Raw genomic sequence first — 17,773 nt, forward strand, 5'->3', positions numbered from 1 at the left:
GTAGCTTCCCTTCATGACAATCCAAAGAGTTGCAAAACTCACTCTGTAACCTGTGGGTTTTTTTCCTGAGACCCCAGGAAATACAACCACGCAGATATGCATACATTTTAGCACATAAGTAAGAATTTCTCAAAAATAATTGTTTGTTCATAATGATGTGAATGCTCTAAAAAAATTTCATTGGAATGAAACACAATCACTGAATTCTTTGCATATTTTATTTTTCTTTTTGATTTCCAACTCACACACATCTGGCATATTTTACATCTTTGCAATAAAACATGGTTACAATAGCTTAAGGAATTTATATATCCAAAATATTTCACCATGATCTCAAGATGAAATGAACTTGTCTTCCAGATGTTCAATAGTCTCCCAATTCTAAGCTACGAACTCAAGATATTGCTTACAGACAGGTGATGAATAACTTAATCATTAGGTTGATCCCCATGATTTCCGAATCTTATAAATACAAACAACAATGGAGAAGGAAATTCAGGGCTAAACTTACTAATACAAGGTGGATAACAAATAAGTAATCACATCAATAAATAATGATATGTTCCTGGTGCAAAGTGCCAATACAAAGAATCCATTATCTTTTTAAATAAATGACTGCAAGTGAGTGTAAATTCTGAGAAAATTACATTCCTGTTACATGCCTCATAGCCCTACCGACACAATATGTACATCTATGACAATACAGTCACCAAATATACAAAGAAGAAACATGAATTAAAGTGTATATACCCCTGGCTGTGTAATTTGATCAGTAAAATGTGCAGAAAATTATTCTGATATTATTATCATTATGGTATTGTAAAAGACGAAGTGCCTTAGTCTGAGTGGCTTCAGGTGAGATTTTCAGAAGAACTGAAAAGAACAACCTCAGTCACCTTTAAAATGAAGCTAAGGCTGTCAAATAAACCAAGCTCCTCAGATTAAAAATAAGGGGGGAAAAAAAACCAGTGGGAGCTCTCTTGCCCATGATTTATATGCCAAATGTTAATAATCCAGAAGTATAGCACTTTGTCTGTATTGGGAATCATTAAGCATAACAAAGCATTAAACTGAACTTCCCTCTTTGCTCCCTTTCTGTCTAGTCTTTGAATTTAAAAGGGAGGAAACTAATTTCTATTGTATAAAGTATAAATATGGCAAATGATGGCTTTTTATCCAAATGCTTTGTGAGCAGAACTCCACTTAAGAGGGGTAAACTTTAGATTCAAAAAGTGAAAAATGTGTTGGTGGAAATGTCAGAATTACTGTTTGCTCCCAAATTCAACCCTTTAACACAAGCTGTACCCTTAGGCAGATCTCCAGTCTGATTTGTGTGAATGCACCTGTTCCTTCAAGACATCAGGTTTAAAGTACATGCAAGTTGTAACTCCACAATAAAATTAAGAAACAGTTTCGTTCTTTATACAAGGTTTTACTTTTACAAAAGTATCCCTTTAAAGTTAAGATGTGCATCTGATGTACAAAGTATCAAACATATTTTTTTAATCTCAGCTTGAAAAGAGGCTGGAGATGGGATGCATGTTAGGTTCAAAGCCTAAACATTGAAATAACTGGACACAAGATTTCCCAGAATTTTCAAAAGTCTCTTGTGGCGCATCCTACTATCTTTTCTCAATAAACAAAGATATATGAAATAATTACCAAAACATTTCCTAATTCATATAATTTACATGATACAAGCTTGCTTTTCAGCAGCTGGTGTTCAGTTGTGAAAAAACACACAAAGTAAAATGGTTGCTGACTACAATGTACAGCTATTGCTGGGTGTAATGGAATGTACAACGGAGGTCAATGCAGACGTGGTTTTCCACCAGAGACTACACCTTTCTTTGCAGCCCTTGTGCTCTCAGCTTTACCTGGGCTTTCAGTTCTTCACTGCACTTCAGTATCTGTTCTGATGTTCATAATGCCACCGGTTAAAATCTATATTAAAAGCTACAATGCTGCCAGAAGCCATGCCAGTAATCAGAGTTCTGAAAAAGATATCAAAGATGCTGATGTTAATTCTCTTTTACCATCTTGAGCTATGGTTTGTCATAAACAGAAAAAGCTAAAAGAACAAGGTCCTTTTTGCAACACTGTCTGCAGTTCTCAAACTCTACATGTTTAACAATCAGAAATGTATCACAAACTTTTGCAATTGTTTTTAAAGCATTGGTTAACAGCCACTACTGCACTCTGAGCCAATCTGACTATTCCTATGTTCTTAAGTTAATGCAATTTCAGTCACATATTGCTAGTTGAGTGTCTGGCTTACTGACTTCAATGAAATAACACCTCACCTTAATGTTAAGTGCTTGTATTGTGAGACTCAAGTATCAGAATAAGTGTTGAGTCAGACAAACTAACAGGAAAACAACTGGAGTAATTGTTTTGTACACATCCTGTTAACGACTCCATACCATAAACTTAAAGCTCATGAAGATGCATACTTTGTGGAATTTTAGCATGTATATACAAATATGCATGACAAATTCACCTCTGATCATGAGACAGATCCATAGCTCTTATGCCAGCATCACAGCCAGGGTAAATATAGAGCTGCTTGAAGTCACAGGCTTGCCATACTTCCACTACACCATTGTCTCCTCCTGTCACCAGGTTCTGCCCATCACTGCTCAGGAGGATGGCCTTCAGGAGAAAAACAAAATCCCAAGCACACAGTTAGCTTTTATGGAAATGGATCAACATTAAAAAAAATTGAATTGACTTAAAGCATTTCTCATATTTTGCCCACTTTAAATTTGAAGCAAAATGTTCCCTCTCCTCTTTCTGTCTAGCCCAGAAATAAATCAACAAATTTTGTATCACCAAATTTTAAAAACAATTGTGTGGTATAAAACATGATAGATAAGAGAAAAGCTCCTTGACTGAATCTGCCAATACTTGAGTTCAGCACATTTCTACATGCCATAATTTGTTCTACGATACTCAGTGCTATCACTACCACCTAAAGCAAAGCAGTGATCTGTATTGCTAATGCTGCTTCAAGAGCTAGTGACAGAGCAGAGCCCTGAAGGCATGAATTCATGTCTTGGCTAATAAATGAAAAATGAGGACTTTTCAGAGCATTTTGTTTCAAAGACATATTTCCCACTGAAACTCAATTCCAAGCAAAAGTTCTGAGAATATCATGGGCTCATAAACTATTTGTTCTTATTTATTCTGGAAAAGCTTAAGTGCATTTTCATATTTGGAGATGGTGATGAAAGGCTATGTGTTTTAATGGTTTAACCTGGAGGCAGCAATTTTACGTATATGATTTCCTCTAAACCTTATGGCAAATAAATTCAATTTATTTTAATAAATAAAGGCAAAAGACAACAAATGCTTGTTTGCATTTAGATTTACCCTGGTTGAATCATTGATCTCCATCTGAGCTAAGAGTTTGCCATTAATGCTGAAATTGCTGAACCGTCCTCTTTCATAGTAGATGATGCAGTGACCTTCACTGGATACTGAAATTAAGCGAGGGTACAGGCAGTTTTCTGTTCCTTCCAGGGCTCTCAGCAAGTCTCCAGTAATTGTGTGTACTAGGCAAGGACCTTCTGTATATGAAAATATAATATATCATACATTTATTGTTTATACAAACGATATAGTCTGTGCATAAAGGCAATGCATAATACACATTTATATCACATTAGTGCTGCATAGATATAAAAAGCTGCAATCTTTAAGAATTTAAAATGCACAACAGAAAACAATATGCAAGGGGTTGCATGTTAAGAAAATGAGTACAACATGCCTAGAAGTGTATTATTTACTTAGACTGGTAGGAGTTTTCCTTGATCTGTCTTCTAAAACACTCTGTCCTCTTCCGAAGTTTTCAGAAGCTTCACTCACTGATTTTCTCCAACAATATGATCTCTCTTTAGGCTGCCCATTCACATCAAACAGACATGGCCCTATCAGCTACTAGTGGAAGCAACTCCCATAGGGCATGTAATCATATGAATGCATATTTCTCCTATAGACAATGGCAGTTCCTGTATATCCTCTCCCCCAATGAATATATGATATGCATAGATTTCAGTCCTGATTTGTTTCAGCAGTGGGAGTCACATGAAAGCCAACAGAGTTACAATTATACTTGGACTATAAGAGATTTTAGGAGATCACACTGTAACTCCATTTTCTCCAGAGAGATTTTAATATGAGATTTTAATGTCTTTTTATTACACTCATAAAAGAAAAAACAGCTATGAAATCTGCAATGTACATGTTAAGATGCAAAATTAAGCTTATTTACTTTTCAAGAACAATGAGAAAAATTTTTTGAAAGTGAGATCCATATTCCTACTAAGAAAAAGTCTCTTCTCTGATAAATGTAATGAGTCACAGGAAATTCTAAATGTTTTCTTTTATGAATCACAGGATAATCCTGGACAGCACAGTAATCTTTTCCTTATACAACTGGTTCATGACCCTGAAAGTAAATTCATATTGGCAGACTCAGCCACCTCATGTTAAGTCTTACTAACTTTTCTGAAATTGACACAGCAGCTGGGTTTGCCCAGGTAGAATGAATCAGCATCTGTGCATTTATCTGTGAACCCTCTGATACAGGCTTTTATCTGTGTTTGCATAGAGTCTGACGCAGAGGGACCTCAAGTTTGGTTGCATCCATGGGATACCACTGCAATGAAATTAATTTATTTTCTCAAATAGTTGAGTTTCAGCATTGAAAATAGTGAAGTGCCAGGATGTTACCAAAAGTGATACCTTCCCCTTTAGAATAATTACCTTGTTAGATTTTTCAAAAGTGTCATACCTTTATAGCTGAATGGTCATGGGCCCAAAAAGACACATCTGATTTAGGATGCCACTGTAAGGACATACAGACTGACCACGGTTTTTTGGGTTTGTTGGGTAAAAACATGAAAACATCAACCTGATGCACAAGATTTTCCTCAGAGGAGTCCTAAATGTGCTGACTTCCTGCTTCAGTAGGTTCTCTAGTGCTGCATGTGTCATCACAGTGCCACAGCCAGCTCCAGAGGAACAGCTGCCCACCAGGAAGCACAGGCTGAGCTCAGACTGGATGGCAGGGCAACTCAGCACTGCCATGAGATGCAATCTAAGAAGCTGGAAAGGGACTGAAAAGAACAGATCTGAAGAAAAATCTTTTTAAAAGGCATCTCTCAGAAAATAGCAATTTAAAAAAATTATTTTCCCTCTGCATTTTTTATATGGACCAGAGTTTCAAAATGAAGAACATGGGCAGACTACTTCAAGAGACAGACTGGGCCTCTATTTCTCTTGATTAATTATAAACATATTCTGTATTTGATTTAAAAATATTTGGTTGTCCATCAGTTTTTACCTCTAAAAGGTGTAAGTTACCAAAGAAGCATATACTTAATGAATCAGAAGATAACTGAGTACAGATTCCATCTATATTATGAAGAGGAAATTTGCAAAAAGATAGTTGGACAGGGTAGACTATTATGGCAACCAGAGTGCATGAAGCTGCCTTAAAGGGTAAGAAATAGCAGTGCTTCAAGAAAAAAAAAAATTTAGCTCCAGCATCACTGTACATTTTTTTCACAAATGTCTTGACTTTGCCTATGACTGTTATGTAGTATGCCATTACAAGAGTTAATGACCCATTAGGATTTCCTGTTAAAAATGGCTTTACTCAAAAGTTTCACACTCAGCTTTAAAATTAAATGTTGAGCTCCAAGGCAGTATAAAAAGCAATAACCTGGGAGTCAGCTGTGAGCAAAAGCCGGCAGAGCAAGCATCACATCCTTCTTACCCTCAGAAAGAGCAAACTTAAGAATGAGTACAAAGATATCCATGGGGATGACTAAAACAGGCATCACTATAGATAGAGAAAGCAAGTCACTGGATGTGGATGTAGGACTACAGTGGAAATTAGACAGGAAGACATATAAGGAAAAAGGAAATACAAGGGTGATACAAAGAAAGGAAGTAAGAAGGGAGAAGAGATGATGCAGCACAAAAGGAACTAAGAGAAAGGGGGAGAGGGAGAGGCAAATAGAAAAGGAAAAGAGAAAAAGACGTAGTTTGACAAGTTAAGAAGCTGAAAGAGAGAGGGCTGTGGGGGAAGAAAAGTGGACACGGAATTAAAGAGAAGTAGGAGAAGATGGGCAGAAGGAGTAAAATGGAACAAATCAAGGAGAAACAGAGTAAGGAAGGATTAAGCTAACATTCATTGAGGCTGGTGCTTTATTTACACTGATTACCAGTTATCCAGGATATTGCTGCAGGCTTGGAAAAGTATTTTGAACACTTGTGTTAGCAATTGTTGGGTACTCTGGATTCCATAGATAAATAACAGGGAGAACCTGCAACGGCTCATTATTTAGAAAACATCACAAAAAACCACTGCTGGATAAAATGCTGCACACAGCTCCAAAGCAAACTGATCCTGCTTCCCTAGAGAGTGAGGTCAGTCCTAAAAACTACCATTCAAGGTGGAGAATTTGGAGCTGGCCCTCCCTGATATACATGTCTCTATCAACAGACCTCTTCAAAATCACTAGATGTCATTAGAATTATTGTATACATTTTTATAAAATACTCTTCCAGGTCTGGGCGGAATAGCTGCATAGACTGATGGTCAGAAGGAATGATGAACTTAATTTGTGCCTAAACACATAAGTGCAGATAGTAAATAACAGTTTTCAGAGAAAACTGCTTCAGAGTCTCCTAGAATTACAACACACCTTAAGGATAATTAAAGTATATGTGGCTTGAGGGAAGTCTGAGAAGTACCACTAAAAAAGACTCTAAAAATGTTAAGACTTAAGCCTTAAAAACATTTCTGACCTTTAGCACCACTGATAACAAGTCCTAGCTCTGCACAGACTGACACGCAGACAACTTCATGGTCATGACCAGTTAGAACAGCTCGAGGAGCTGGATAATCACCTGTAAAAAAAAAAAAAAAGTGAGAAAAGCAAAGCAAGAAAAAGAAAACAATAGGGAATGACAAATCAGACATGGTTTATCAACAAAAGAACTTTGCTATAATTTGCTTGAAATCATTAAGCGTCAGAGAGGTGCGGTGTGATTAAATATCTCATATTTGGGATACCGAGCAAAATATATTAAGACATCATAAAGTTTCAAAACCCCAGCTACCCAATGCATTAATGAATTAATTAAAAGAACACAATGTGTAGTGCTATTGAAAGCAGCGGTAATGTAAAGATCTGCTATTGAACATATATGTCTCCAGACTTACAACATGAACCTAAAGAATTGAGGATGTGCCTTTAATAGTGATCATAATTTGTTTCATGAAACTGGGGGTAGGAAAAGAAGAGAAGAAGAACAACACTAGAAACATGCTACTGCTGCATAGATAATATTGATTCAGAGACACGTGGAATGGTCAGAAATTAAAATATGCCTAAAATGGTATAGGTATACATTATTTTATATATTATATATATTATATATATATATGTACATATATATATATTCAGGACTGAAATATATTTTGGTTTGGTTCCAAACAAGTGGGCATTTATGGAGTGTTTATATGACAAACAACAACATTTTTGTTGTTTCTAATAATAACAGATGCTGGCAATCTAATTGCTTAATATTTGATATTGCTCTGCCAGGCAAAAAAAGTCAACTGGCAACAAAAAATTAGCAACTTGCTTTATAACACAGAGTTCACATCATTATATTTGCATTGTACAAATCAAGTACAGAAAATTGGGAAATTCCAAAGGACTGGAGTTCTGCCAGTGTAGTTCAAATAGTAAAAGAAATGACCTAGGGAACTATAGATAAATTACTGCAATGTTAGTTCTATATAAAATAAAATGGTTAATCCACACTTCTGTCAACAAGAATTGGAAGTAAAAATCTCATTAATACCAGTCACCATGCTGTGCTGGACTAGAAGTCTTGTCTTACCTGGTTTTGATAGGATGAGGGTTACAGTTGGTAAAATATGAGCTACATATAGGGATTTTGGAAATCCAGGTTTGGAAATCAGCTTTCAGTTAGGAGCTGGAAATTGATTCTAATCAAATATTAACCAGTAATATTATCTATGGGATAATATAAATCTTTGCTGGTAAGATAGGCTTGTAATAAAATAATTGATGCAAAGTTTCATGGGCAACTGTACAATGACAAGAGAAAGCCATTATTATATCATTATTATATCATTGCCCAGTTAAATAAAAAAATAGAAAAATGTGTTTTATTTCTTTTCAATGCAGCCAGGTGAAAGTTGATGATTCTGGACAAGCACAAGCTCTGTTCACTGGAGAGGAGATTCTGTTCTGGAAGGAAGCAATATAGAGTAGGATTTATGGAGCCAGAAAGAAAAACTCCCTCAATGTGAACTTTCAGTGCAATACCTTAGATCAGCAAATAGGAGGCAAGAACTACTTTGCCACTGAAGACCACAAAGATGAAAGGCTTGTAGCCACATTTACAAAAATGAGCTCAAAGGAGGGCCACACAACTGATAGAGTAGGAGAGGAGGCTGCACAGTGTTTGAAGTGTTTTCTCTGTTCACTGCATAGGCAGCAAAGTGGTAACTGGACTCTGCTAACTGGGAGACACAGGCATAAAAGATGCCCAGTAGCCCAGAAATTTATCTTGCAGCTAATGGCACAGAGAGGTCTAATGGGTGAATGGCTGCACACATTTCAACTCTGGAATAAAATGCAGTTTCCTAACTGGAAATACAGTTAAACACTAAACCAGAAGGGAACTACCTGAGTAGCTAAAAAGTATTGCATGAGTTTTTGAAAGATATGCGTTAGGAATGGAGGCTTGGATAGACTTTTGTGGGTGAGTGAATTTAGTCTTCTTTTATTGCAGACACTCACATGATATAAACAGTTAATGAAATGGCTACCTGGGTATGTGACTTGGAAGGATGTTCCAGACTCCTTCTACTCTAAAGAAGAGAAATATTCTGAATTCCAGTTTGCATTTATTCTTGTCTACCTAGCACCTCTTCATTCTTGTGTTAGCATTGTCCTTTAGCTTCAGGTCTTCTTCTCTAGCATTTTCCCCACTTATGTGCTTAAAGAATAAATCACCCTTTTTCATCTTTCCTTTTTAGTCTATTGACCAAACCAAACCCTTATAAACTCCTTTGAAGGGAGGGGCTTGCCATTTTTTAGCCATTGTAGCAATCCATTTCTTTGCCTATCTATCTTTAAACTCATTCTTTAAATTTGGGTATCCAGAGATGTATAGGTCCATAGTTCTTAAACATTCAGCATGAATCTCCAGTTTTTCTTGTCAAACCCTAACATCTTCTGTCATCAAAATTTAGTAACAATTCCATGTATTGTAATATCTTTCTGAACAAGATGAGAACTACCAACCATGGATTTACAGACTTCAGTTTTGGACACAATAGTACAGGGTCTGTCAATCTAACAGGTCTTGTTGTTCCAATGTACAGACACATTAAAAATTTCTTACCTCTAATGCAAACAGCTACCTCAATAAATCCTAGTTTCCCAAACTATAATCTAGACAGCAAGAAAAAAAATCTTTTTGGTCTGGAAACTGAAGATGTGAACTAAAAACTGAGCTCTACCACTAGGGAAGGATGGATGTCAGAAGAAAGATGCACTGTGTATCTCATTAAAGATGGCTATACTTTGATTTTTATCATTTCCCCATCAACACTGCCATTGAGAATCCCATCTTTCAAGGTTTTGTTTTCTCCAAGTGAATAACATAAAAAAGAAAAAAAAAGGCAATTAACTAAGTTCAAAAATTTCCACATTTTTTTTTCTTCTGTATGTCCTGGAAAAAAAGAGGATTATGCTCAATGGCCATCTTGGCTCAAGCTCTGATTACAGAGGTGTCATCAGACTGCATCATCAAACTGGATAGCTGAAATTATTAAATGGCTAAAATTTTTGAAAGGAAAAGAAATAACGCAGTTTTCAAAGGAATATTTTCCTCAGTTTTTCCTAGGAAAGTCTATAATATCAAGGAAGTGTAAAACTCCAGAATACACAAAATAAGCATATTTTATTGACTTCTTGATTTATAAAGGAAAATGCTTATAAGGAAGAACTTCCCTGAAACATAGATCTGTGAATCTTATTTTGTCCAGTTTTTCAGTAAATACAAATTAATAATGGAATATCAATATTAAGAGTAACAGTCCAACAGTAATTGAAAATGGGATTTTTCCCCCTTAGGGCTCAAAAAAAAATTATTCACTGATGCTTTCTACAGAAATAGCTGTGGCATGAACCTCAGTCATATTACATTTTATTGCTAAGGAAAGAAGCTGTGAACTCCAGGAATCATTCAAAATCTAGCAAAATATTCTGTCACTGTCATATCACCACTGATAGATGCAGCCAGAGGTCAAAGGCTGCAGCTCTAAGGGAATTTCAGGTGAAAATATCCTACCTAAGAACTGAGATACCATCACTGTAAGCTCCCTGTAATTTCCCCAAAGGAGCACCTTTGAACTGAATTACTAGAGGGCAGAAGGGAAAAAAATGTGCTGAATCTCCAAACAAGTAAGTTTTTCTAGAAAGTCTAAAATAAAACACATCTTTCCTTCTTGTTGAAGAATGTAATGCTTAATATTATTGTAAGGTTCTTCAGGAACAGATGATGCTCTTGCATGACAAGGAAAAAAAGAAGAGGGAAAGGAAGACAAAAGACAGTGTTACTATCTCTCTCATGCTGTCCTTTTCCAGGAATTATGTACAGATTTCCATGGGGACACATCTAGGAGCCTTCTGTATAAACAAACATGAGACCACATGGCAAATTTTAGCTTCCATTTCATCTCTCACTTTGACAAAAGCAAGTCCAAAGCTATACTTGAATTACGTGCTGAAAAGAATTTACTTTGCTATTTGCTTTACTGTTAGGACTTTTCAGGGGATACTCATCAGAAAACAAAATCTTAGAAAATACAATGGCTTCCATGGAAGTAAAACTGTAAGAGCCTTCTCAAATTTTTACTGTCAGAAAAAACCATCTTGGAGTTTGATGAAAAGATAAGGCTACAACCAATAAATACGAATATCTCAAACCAGAAAATAGTTAATAACAGTGTCCACAAGATCAGGGAGTGAGCAATGGATATAAAAGAAGGATTTCTGACAGAAAAATACTAATAGATTCAGAATATTCCCAGCTCTAGGAAGCAGAGCTGATTTATTTGCTGAGGAACGTTGTATATAGCTACAAACAATTCACCCAGGTCAGTGGGCTTTTGGGTACCTTGCACCAATCCAGAGTCCAGAAGGTAAAATATAGTGGAGGACAGGAAAGTATGGATTTGTAGCATCTTTTCCTATCCCCTCCACTAAATTACTGTGGGATCTTGGGCAAGTTGGTGAACCATCCTGCACTGTACAATTCCCATGGAGTATGCAGCAAAGCATGGGCACAGACATCTGTTGATAAAATACTAGAGATAACTGCATTATCTCAGGTGGATTATTGGCTCTTTTACCTTCACATAGCAGCCTTAGAAGAGAGATGTCTTTGGCAACCAGAGTAGAGATGGTGCCAGTAAAAATTACAAACTAGTTTTCAAAGAGCTTCTGCTCTGGCAGAACAGTGCTAAGATACTGTAATTCAAAAATTTATACCTAAATTTTACAAACTTACGAGTACCATAATAACTCCTTAAACAGACCAAGTGGAGAGCACGTGTGCCCATGGCTTATGCAGGACCTTCAGACAACCATCCAGTCCTCTTGGTGCAGAGCACACCAGTGACTATTTTTAAACTGCTGCCATTTCAAGGTTAAGCTAGGTCATATTAAAATATAGAGGGATATAAAACAATAAATGAATGTTCTGAGTTCAGAATAACTACTCTTTCAAGACATAATCCTGCAGAACCCTTGATGTTCACAACTTCAAATTGTTTCAAAATTATGTCATGTAAAAGGAACACAAAGAGATATACTTCATGACAGACACAGAAATAAATGTATATTGACTTGACAAAGATTTTTTGTGGTAATGTTTACCCTCCCTTTCAGATATATACTGAATGCACTCAGTGGGACAGGATGAATTGTTAGCACCTGTGAAGATTATGTTATAATGCTAAACAAACCCATCTTATGGCTTATAGACAATATTTTCCAATGGTCAGCACAGCTGCTGTTAGAAAAAGTGGAGTTAACTCCCACACCTCTTGTGACCATCGTCTTGGAAGCTACAATAGGTAATGAGAAATGTCAAGTCCCAAGATCGAAGAAATTTCAGGCTCTAGGGAAAAAAACAGGGATAGCATTGATCCTTTTAAAGAACACCAGTCAGAGGGTGAATGTAATATATTGCATGGAGAGGCTCAAGAGGATAAGCGGCCAAGTCTAACATACTTACCTGACAAAAAATTCAATCAGCCTTTAGCACAAGCTGCCTAGACTTCCTTTCTTTCATGCAGGAGTCTGATTCCAATTAAAGTGTGCAAATTAATTTTTATCACTTCCAAATTAGTTTCGGAATTTGTGTCTGTTTCAGATAAAAGCGTCTGTCCCTCACTTTTCTGCAATTCTATCATCCACTTTGGTATATCTGTTCAAAGACTCTGAGATAATTCTCATTTTCAAAGTCACTTGTTTGAAAGAGACATTCAATAAAGTAATCATAAAATATAAAAATAAAACTGCTATAATGATACATGTTGAACTCCAGGGCATATCATGTACTCTCTTTGCTCCTTTTTGTGATGACTAATACAGTTTCCAAGTGAGAATAAATTTGTATACAAATTAGTGCTCAGCTAAAACAAATCCCTATATATCATAAGAGAAGAAAAATCAAAACACAAATTGTCAAACTCCATCACAATAATTTTTCTATTCAGTCTCTGAGAACTGCAAAGATTTACATTTCCCATATCACTTCACACAAATAAAAAAAGCAAACTATGTCCTTTGCATGTGCCATGTCTCACTTAGAGAAAACAGATACCTTTCACTGTTCTCGCAACTGCAGCAGATTTATATAATGTGGTCATCAACTTAATAAGGTGCAGATTCAGATTAGCTATTTCAGATGGGCAGTTTTGGCTTAGAAAGTAGATATCTGACCCTGGCAAGAGGACTTAGCTTCATTCAGTCCAGTGTTTTTTCAAAAGGTGGTACTTAAGTAAGCAAGGATAAAGAAACAAAGGGAAGTTCAAACATACATACAGCCTGCATTCAACTGCCCTTCAGCCAACAGGAAATCATGCCACATCGCTTACTTTCCAGAAGCATTCCCAGACACCAGCCTCTAGTCTGATCTAAACAGGACCTCCAACATCACCACTGTTGGAGCTTAGCAATGGCATGGCCATAAAAGCGATGTTGAACTAGAGAAAGTACAAATAGGGACAAGATTTGTGCTATATGTTGCTGTTGAAGGTATGCAGCATATCGCTCCTGATTTCTTGATTTATCTCTATATCCAATCATCATGACATGTAAGATCCATAAATAAGAGCCTAGAAAAGAATTTTGCTTTCTACCAAATCTGGAGGTTCACAGGGGCCTCTCCTATGTTAATTTATAGCTGATAGTCAGCACATGCTTGTGAACATGGGAATGAGAGCTTTAATTGCCCCAGTCTCTAGAGGTCAAGAATGTAGTCCCCCACTTCCCAAACAAACACTCTAACCAGAAGAAGATTTCCTACTAGCTATTTCATAAAGCTACTGTGTGGAAAACATTGCATTTAAAATCTGGTAAAACTTCACTCTTCTCACAGTGATTGTGAGAAGTTTCAAGATATTGTGACAAGTGCAAACTAAACCAGAAACTAATTTTTGACACTTGCTGTAGAATAAAAGTGATAACTTAATAAATGTATTGATTAGAAAAAATATTTTTAAATTATAAAATGAAGCTTACCATGCTCTCATAGGCAAGTTTTCAACTACTGAGCTAGAGCAATCATTTGTATTTTTTCTCAATTCTCCTCTTTAAACAAGAGCTGGTTCTGTATTTCCCACAGACACAGCTGAGGTGACCCTGAGAATATGCCTGTACAGGTATTTCAGCAGAAGGTTCTACAGAAGTCTGACAGGTTAGGTTACTGACACCCGTGTTGTTTAGTAAAGATTATATCTATCTCATGGTCTCTGGAATATGGTATTTTAGCAGAATCTGTAAGAAGTTTGATCTGACAATCTTTTGCCTGAGAGTATTTCACAATAATGATTGTGATTGCTATGTTTTCAAATGAAATGGTATCTACATTTTTCTGTACAGATGTTATACTACACAAACTGTTTAGGACTGGGGGTTTGCTTTTTCTCCTCTTTAAGATTTTCTGAAACAACTAAAGTTCCTTTTGGTAATTGGAGGTATTGAAGCTGAAATTGGTAGTTAACTGTCTTTCAGCTTAAAAGATAATTATAAAGTCAAGCATCTAACCCAGATAATTACTATACCTGACATTTTTCTTGGAGTTCTTCACCTTCTTATATCCTGTGGTATAAAACACCCTATCTGTGTCTCCAGATGACAGCTTTTAAAAAAATCAATACCCCTTTTTTCCCCTCTGAAAATATCATCTACATCTTTCTGGAAATTCATTCTAAAGATGTTAAGTAATTGGATTTGACCCAGATTGATCATACCACTTTCATTTTTCCTACAAGGTAAGTCCTAACCTTCTAACAGCAACTATAGAAGAGTAGACTAGGAAATATTTCTTTACTACTTTGGTGGCTTTAACTAGGTAAAACTTCAAACGTATTTTCATGAGGATTTTTGGGAATGCTTCACTCTTGAAAATTAGTTTACAGGGAATCTTAGTCACATGCCATGACAATTCATGTCTGCTCGTGGTAGTGACCAGAAACTGCCAGTCATTACTTCAGCAGAAACACGTAGTAATTGTAGAAGTTGTTAAAGGCCCTTTTTTAAAAGGTCCTTTGTTTTTGTGATCTATCCCCATTAATGTATGTTCATGAAAAGTCAAAGTAGCTGTTAATAATATGTTTCCAACAAATGTAGTTTTGGTTATAGTACAGTACTAGTATATAATTAGCATATCCATGGTAGCTTTAATCCAATGAATAGAGATAGCAATAACAGATATGCCATCATTCTTCTTCAGCATGAGTCTTCAACATGTCTTCAACATAAATATTAAAAAATCGTATCAATATATTTCAAAGCCACCACAGTGGTCTTGAGTATTAGTCTTCTTGAGTTCTGTTACCATGCCTGTAAGATTTCATTAGACTGGACATGACTATCTGCAGCACAGTCTCTTATTAATCTGACTATAAGGCTTTTTCTTCAGCAAAACAGTGCCTTATCCATATAGAGGTAGGGACAGAAAGCAAATCATACAAGTCATTTTTGTTTTCATTTATTTCTGTCAGCCAGGTCATTTCCTTCCTTTCATAAAATTAAAGATCTCCAAGGCAGACACTTCCAAAATTAGGCAGCTAAGATATTAAACCTGAGATACCAAAAAGTACAACTTCTGTGCATTCAGATATGTAAGTGATGACAGAACAATACCAGAACTAGAATAATTTTATCTGGAAAAGAATTGAAGCAGTCTGTATCAGCCAGAAAGGAGATGCTAATTGCAAGGCTGTCCAAGCCCTTTGTAATCAAAGGAGGTAACGTCTTACATTTTTTTTCTTTAATAAGAGTAGAAAGCTCTTTTTATTTTCCTCTTAACATAGAAATTACTAATACTTTATATGAATCACACAGGCATTCAAAGAAGAAAAATGGCATCAACCTAAACAGTCTACTCAGACATGAAAACCCTTGTCAGACTGAATTTATCCACATTGGAGAATTACATACTAAAAAAGTCATGGAATATAGGCAAAGATATTAGAGAAATTTATTATTGGAACACAATTTTATTTTTTCCCCTCTATTTCCTCTGTTATTTGCTTTGTTAAAAGCAAGCAAAATCTGGTGAGAAAGTGAGGCTTTTATCTGTCTCCCCTTTACTCTGCTTACAGACAAATGGAAAAACATCAGAATTCAATAAAAAACTTCCTGCTGAAAAATTAACAAAATATTTACTTTGAAATAAATAAAACAGTTTTCTACCAGGCATTCAGTTGAAGAAATACTTTCACGTAAATATCTGTAACTGACAGTACTGCCTCCAGTCAGTATTTGAATCAGATATCAAAACTGATAGTGACAGATTCTTCCATTTTTATCCAAAGACAAAATCCTTCTGTTGAAAATTATCGTTAGAATTCAGAAACTTCTTTAAGTGAAATGGATTTAGTGCTGTACAAAACAGCTCTAGTATATGGATAAAAGTTTCTCTTTAGCTGCAGCCATATCTCTGGCTTGGGTGATGGGATCTTTAAATTAGTACGGCACTCTAAGTACCCTTTTATATAAATTAATATTATTGTGTTCCACTCACTTTTCAAAGCACTGATAGTTAGTCCCATGAAAATGAATGTAAACTCTTCTTGACATTTTATCTTTTTCTATTTTTATTCAGTCATATTTCTTCCCCAAACTATAGAAAGACCTTTCTCAAGAGAGTCTCATTTAATTCCATGGCATGTGAGACATTCCTTTTTTGAAAAGGCAAGCAGCTGATATAGCGTGCTGTAGCACAAAAGGAGTAAGTTAAAATGCCAAAAAATATTTCCAGGGAAAGGAAGTCAAAATATAGTGATATATGTCCTGTCACTTAAAGGCCACAACCATCTTGTTCTAGTTTATGATGACATGATGGTATAAGTGATAAAGGCAATATAAACTTAAGAACTATACTCCCATCTTATTATTTCTTAACATGCACAGATTGTTTAAACATTTTTTGGGTAGTAATCAATGCATTGCTTAGCATGTGGTGCTCTTCTTATACCAAGCAAAGTTACCGATATATTTGGTAATAACTTCTGAATCTGACAGAAGGAATGTTAAAATGAATAGGTGTGACAGAAGACCTCTCAGAAGGATGCTATTTAAAGGATACTCACTGCTGTTTGGATTGTCACCTATAATATGATGTCGGCCACTCCAATACCAAAGCAGCAATGTAGCGTCGCGTGACCCAGACACGATGTAGCAATCACCCCCAATGTAGGACTCCGACCTGGCAAGGCAAGTCACGACATCCCAGTGGCCAAATACAATCTGAGTTAATTTTCCTGGTGGGAATGCAAAGTCATACAAATTCAGTTTTCTAAGGTACTTGCAGCATTTAGAAATCATTAACTATATAATTAATATTCAGTTCAAATGTAACTTTTGTCTCATGTCCCGTAATTAAAGATCACTAAGTGCTATAACAAGATTAAAAAATCACAAAGATAAAACTTTTTTTCCAGTTTTTTTTCGTTCCCATTGAAGGCTATGCTCTGTGTCAATCCATAGTCTAACCCTTATCTCTGAAAATCAAGTCAGTGCTGCAGTCACTGAATATTAAGTGGAGTTACGGCTCCATCAGTATTTAAGCAATGACATTAGAACACTATTTATGAATTTCATGAGTGATATGAATAAGACAGCACATGAACTTTTCCATAATTGTGCTGCATTATTATATTAAAAATGTGTATTTGTTTTATGTTAATGTCAAACTAAGGTTTACTGTGATTATCACCTCCTCCTTTCTATTATTGCAATTAGTTTTTAGCAATATATTGAGTGATATTAAGCTAAGTAACCAGACAAAGCAACAGAATATTGGTTCCTGTAGCAGGATATTCCACCTAATTCCTTACTACATGAAATAAATAGAGCTAGAAATAAGACATCCATGAAAATATTGTAACAAGAATTTTGGTTGATCCTTTCGATAT

At 35.8% G+C, this 17,773-nt stretch overlaps 1 protein-coding gene across 11 annotated transcripts in view; it reads right to left on the reverse strand.

Moving 5' to 3' along the window:
• Window positions 1–200: 200 nt before the first annotated feature.
• NBEA (neurobeachin) overlaps window positions 201–17,773 on the reverse strand; it is a 467,529-nt gene continuing 449,956 nt past the window's right edge. For all 11 annotated transcript variants that reach the window (XM_042014378.1, XM_042014387.1, XM_042014386.1 and 8 more), the window contains 5 exons: window positions 16,949–17,119; window positions 6,820–6,921; window positions 3,373–3,569; window positions 2,501–2,652; window positions 201–1,994 (listed from right to left, as the gene is read on the reverse strand). In XM_042014378.1, coding sequence (XP_041870312.1) covers window positions 1,904–1,994; window positions 2,501–2,652; window positions 3,373–3,569; window positions 6,820–6,921; window positions 16,949–17,119 — 713 coding nt within the window. In that variant the 3' untranslated portion in view covers window positions 201–1,903. The remainder of the gene's footprint in view (window positions 1,995–2,500; window positions 2,653–3,372; window positions 3,570–6,819; window positions 6,922–16,948; window positions 17,120–17,773) is intronic.

The sequence above is a fragment of the Corvus kubaryi genome, unplaced genomic scaffold (assembly GCF_017639235.1).
Source record: "Corvus kubaryi isolate FWS band 111438036 unplaced genomic scaffold, C.kubaryi_AGA036_p1.0 split1-65, whole genome shotgun sequence".
Classification (NCBI taxonomy): domain Eukaryota; kingdom Metazoa; phylum Chordata; class Aves; order Passeriformes; family Corvidae; genus Corvus; species Corvus kubaryi.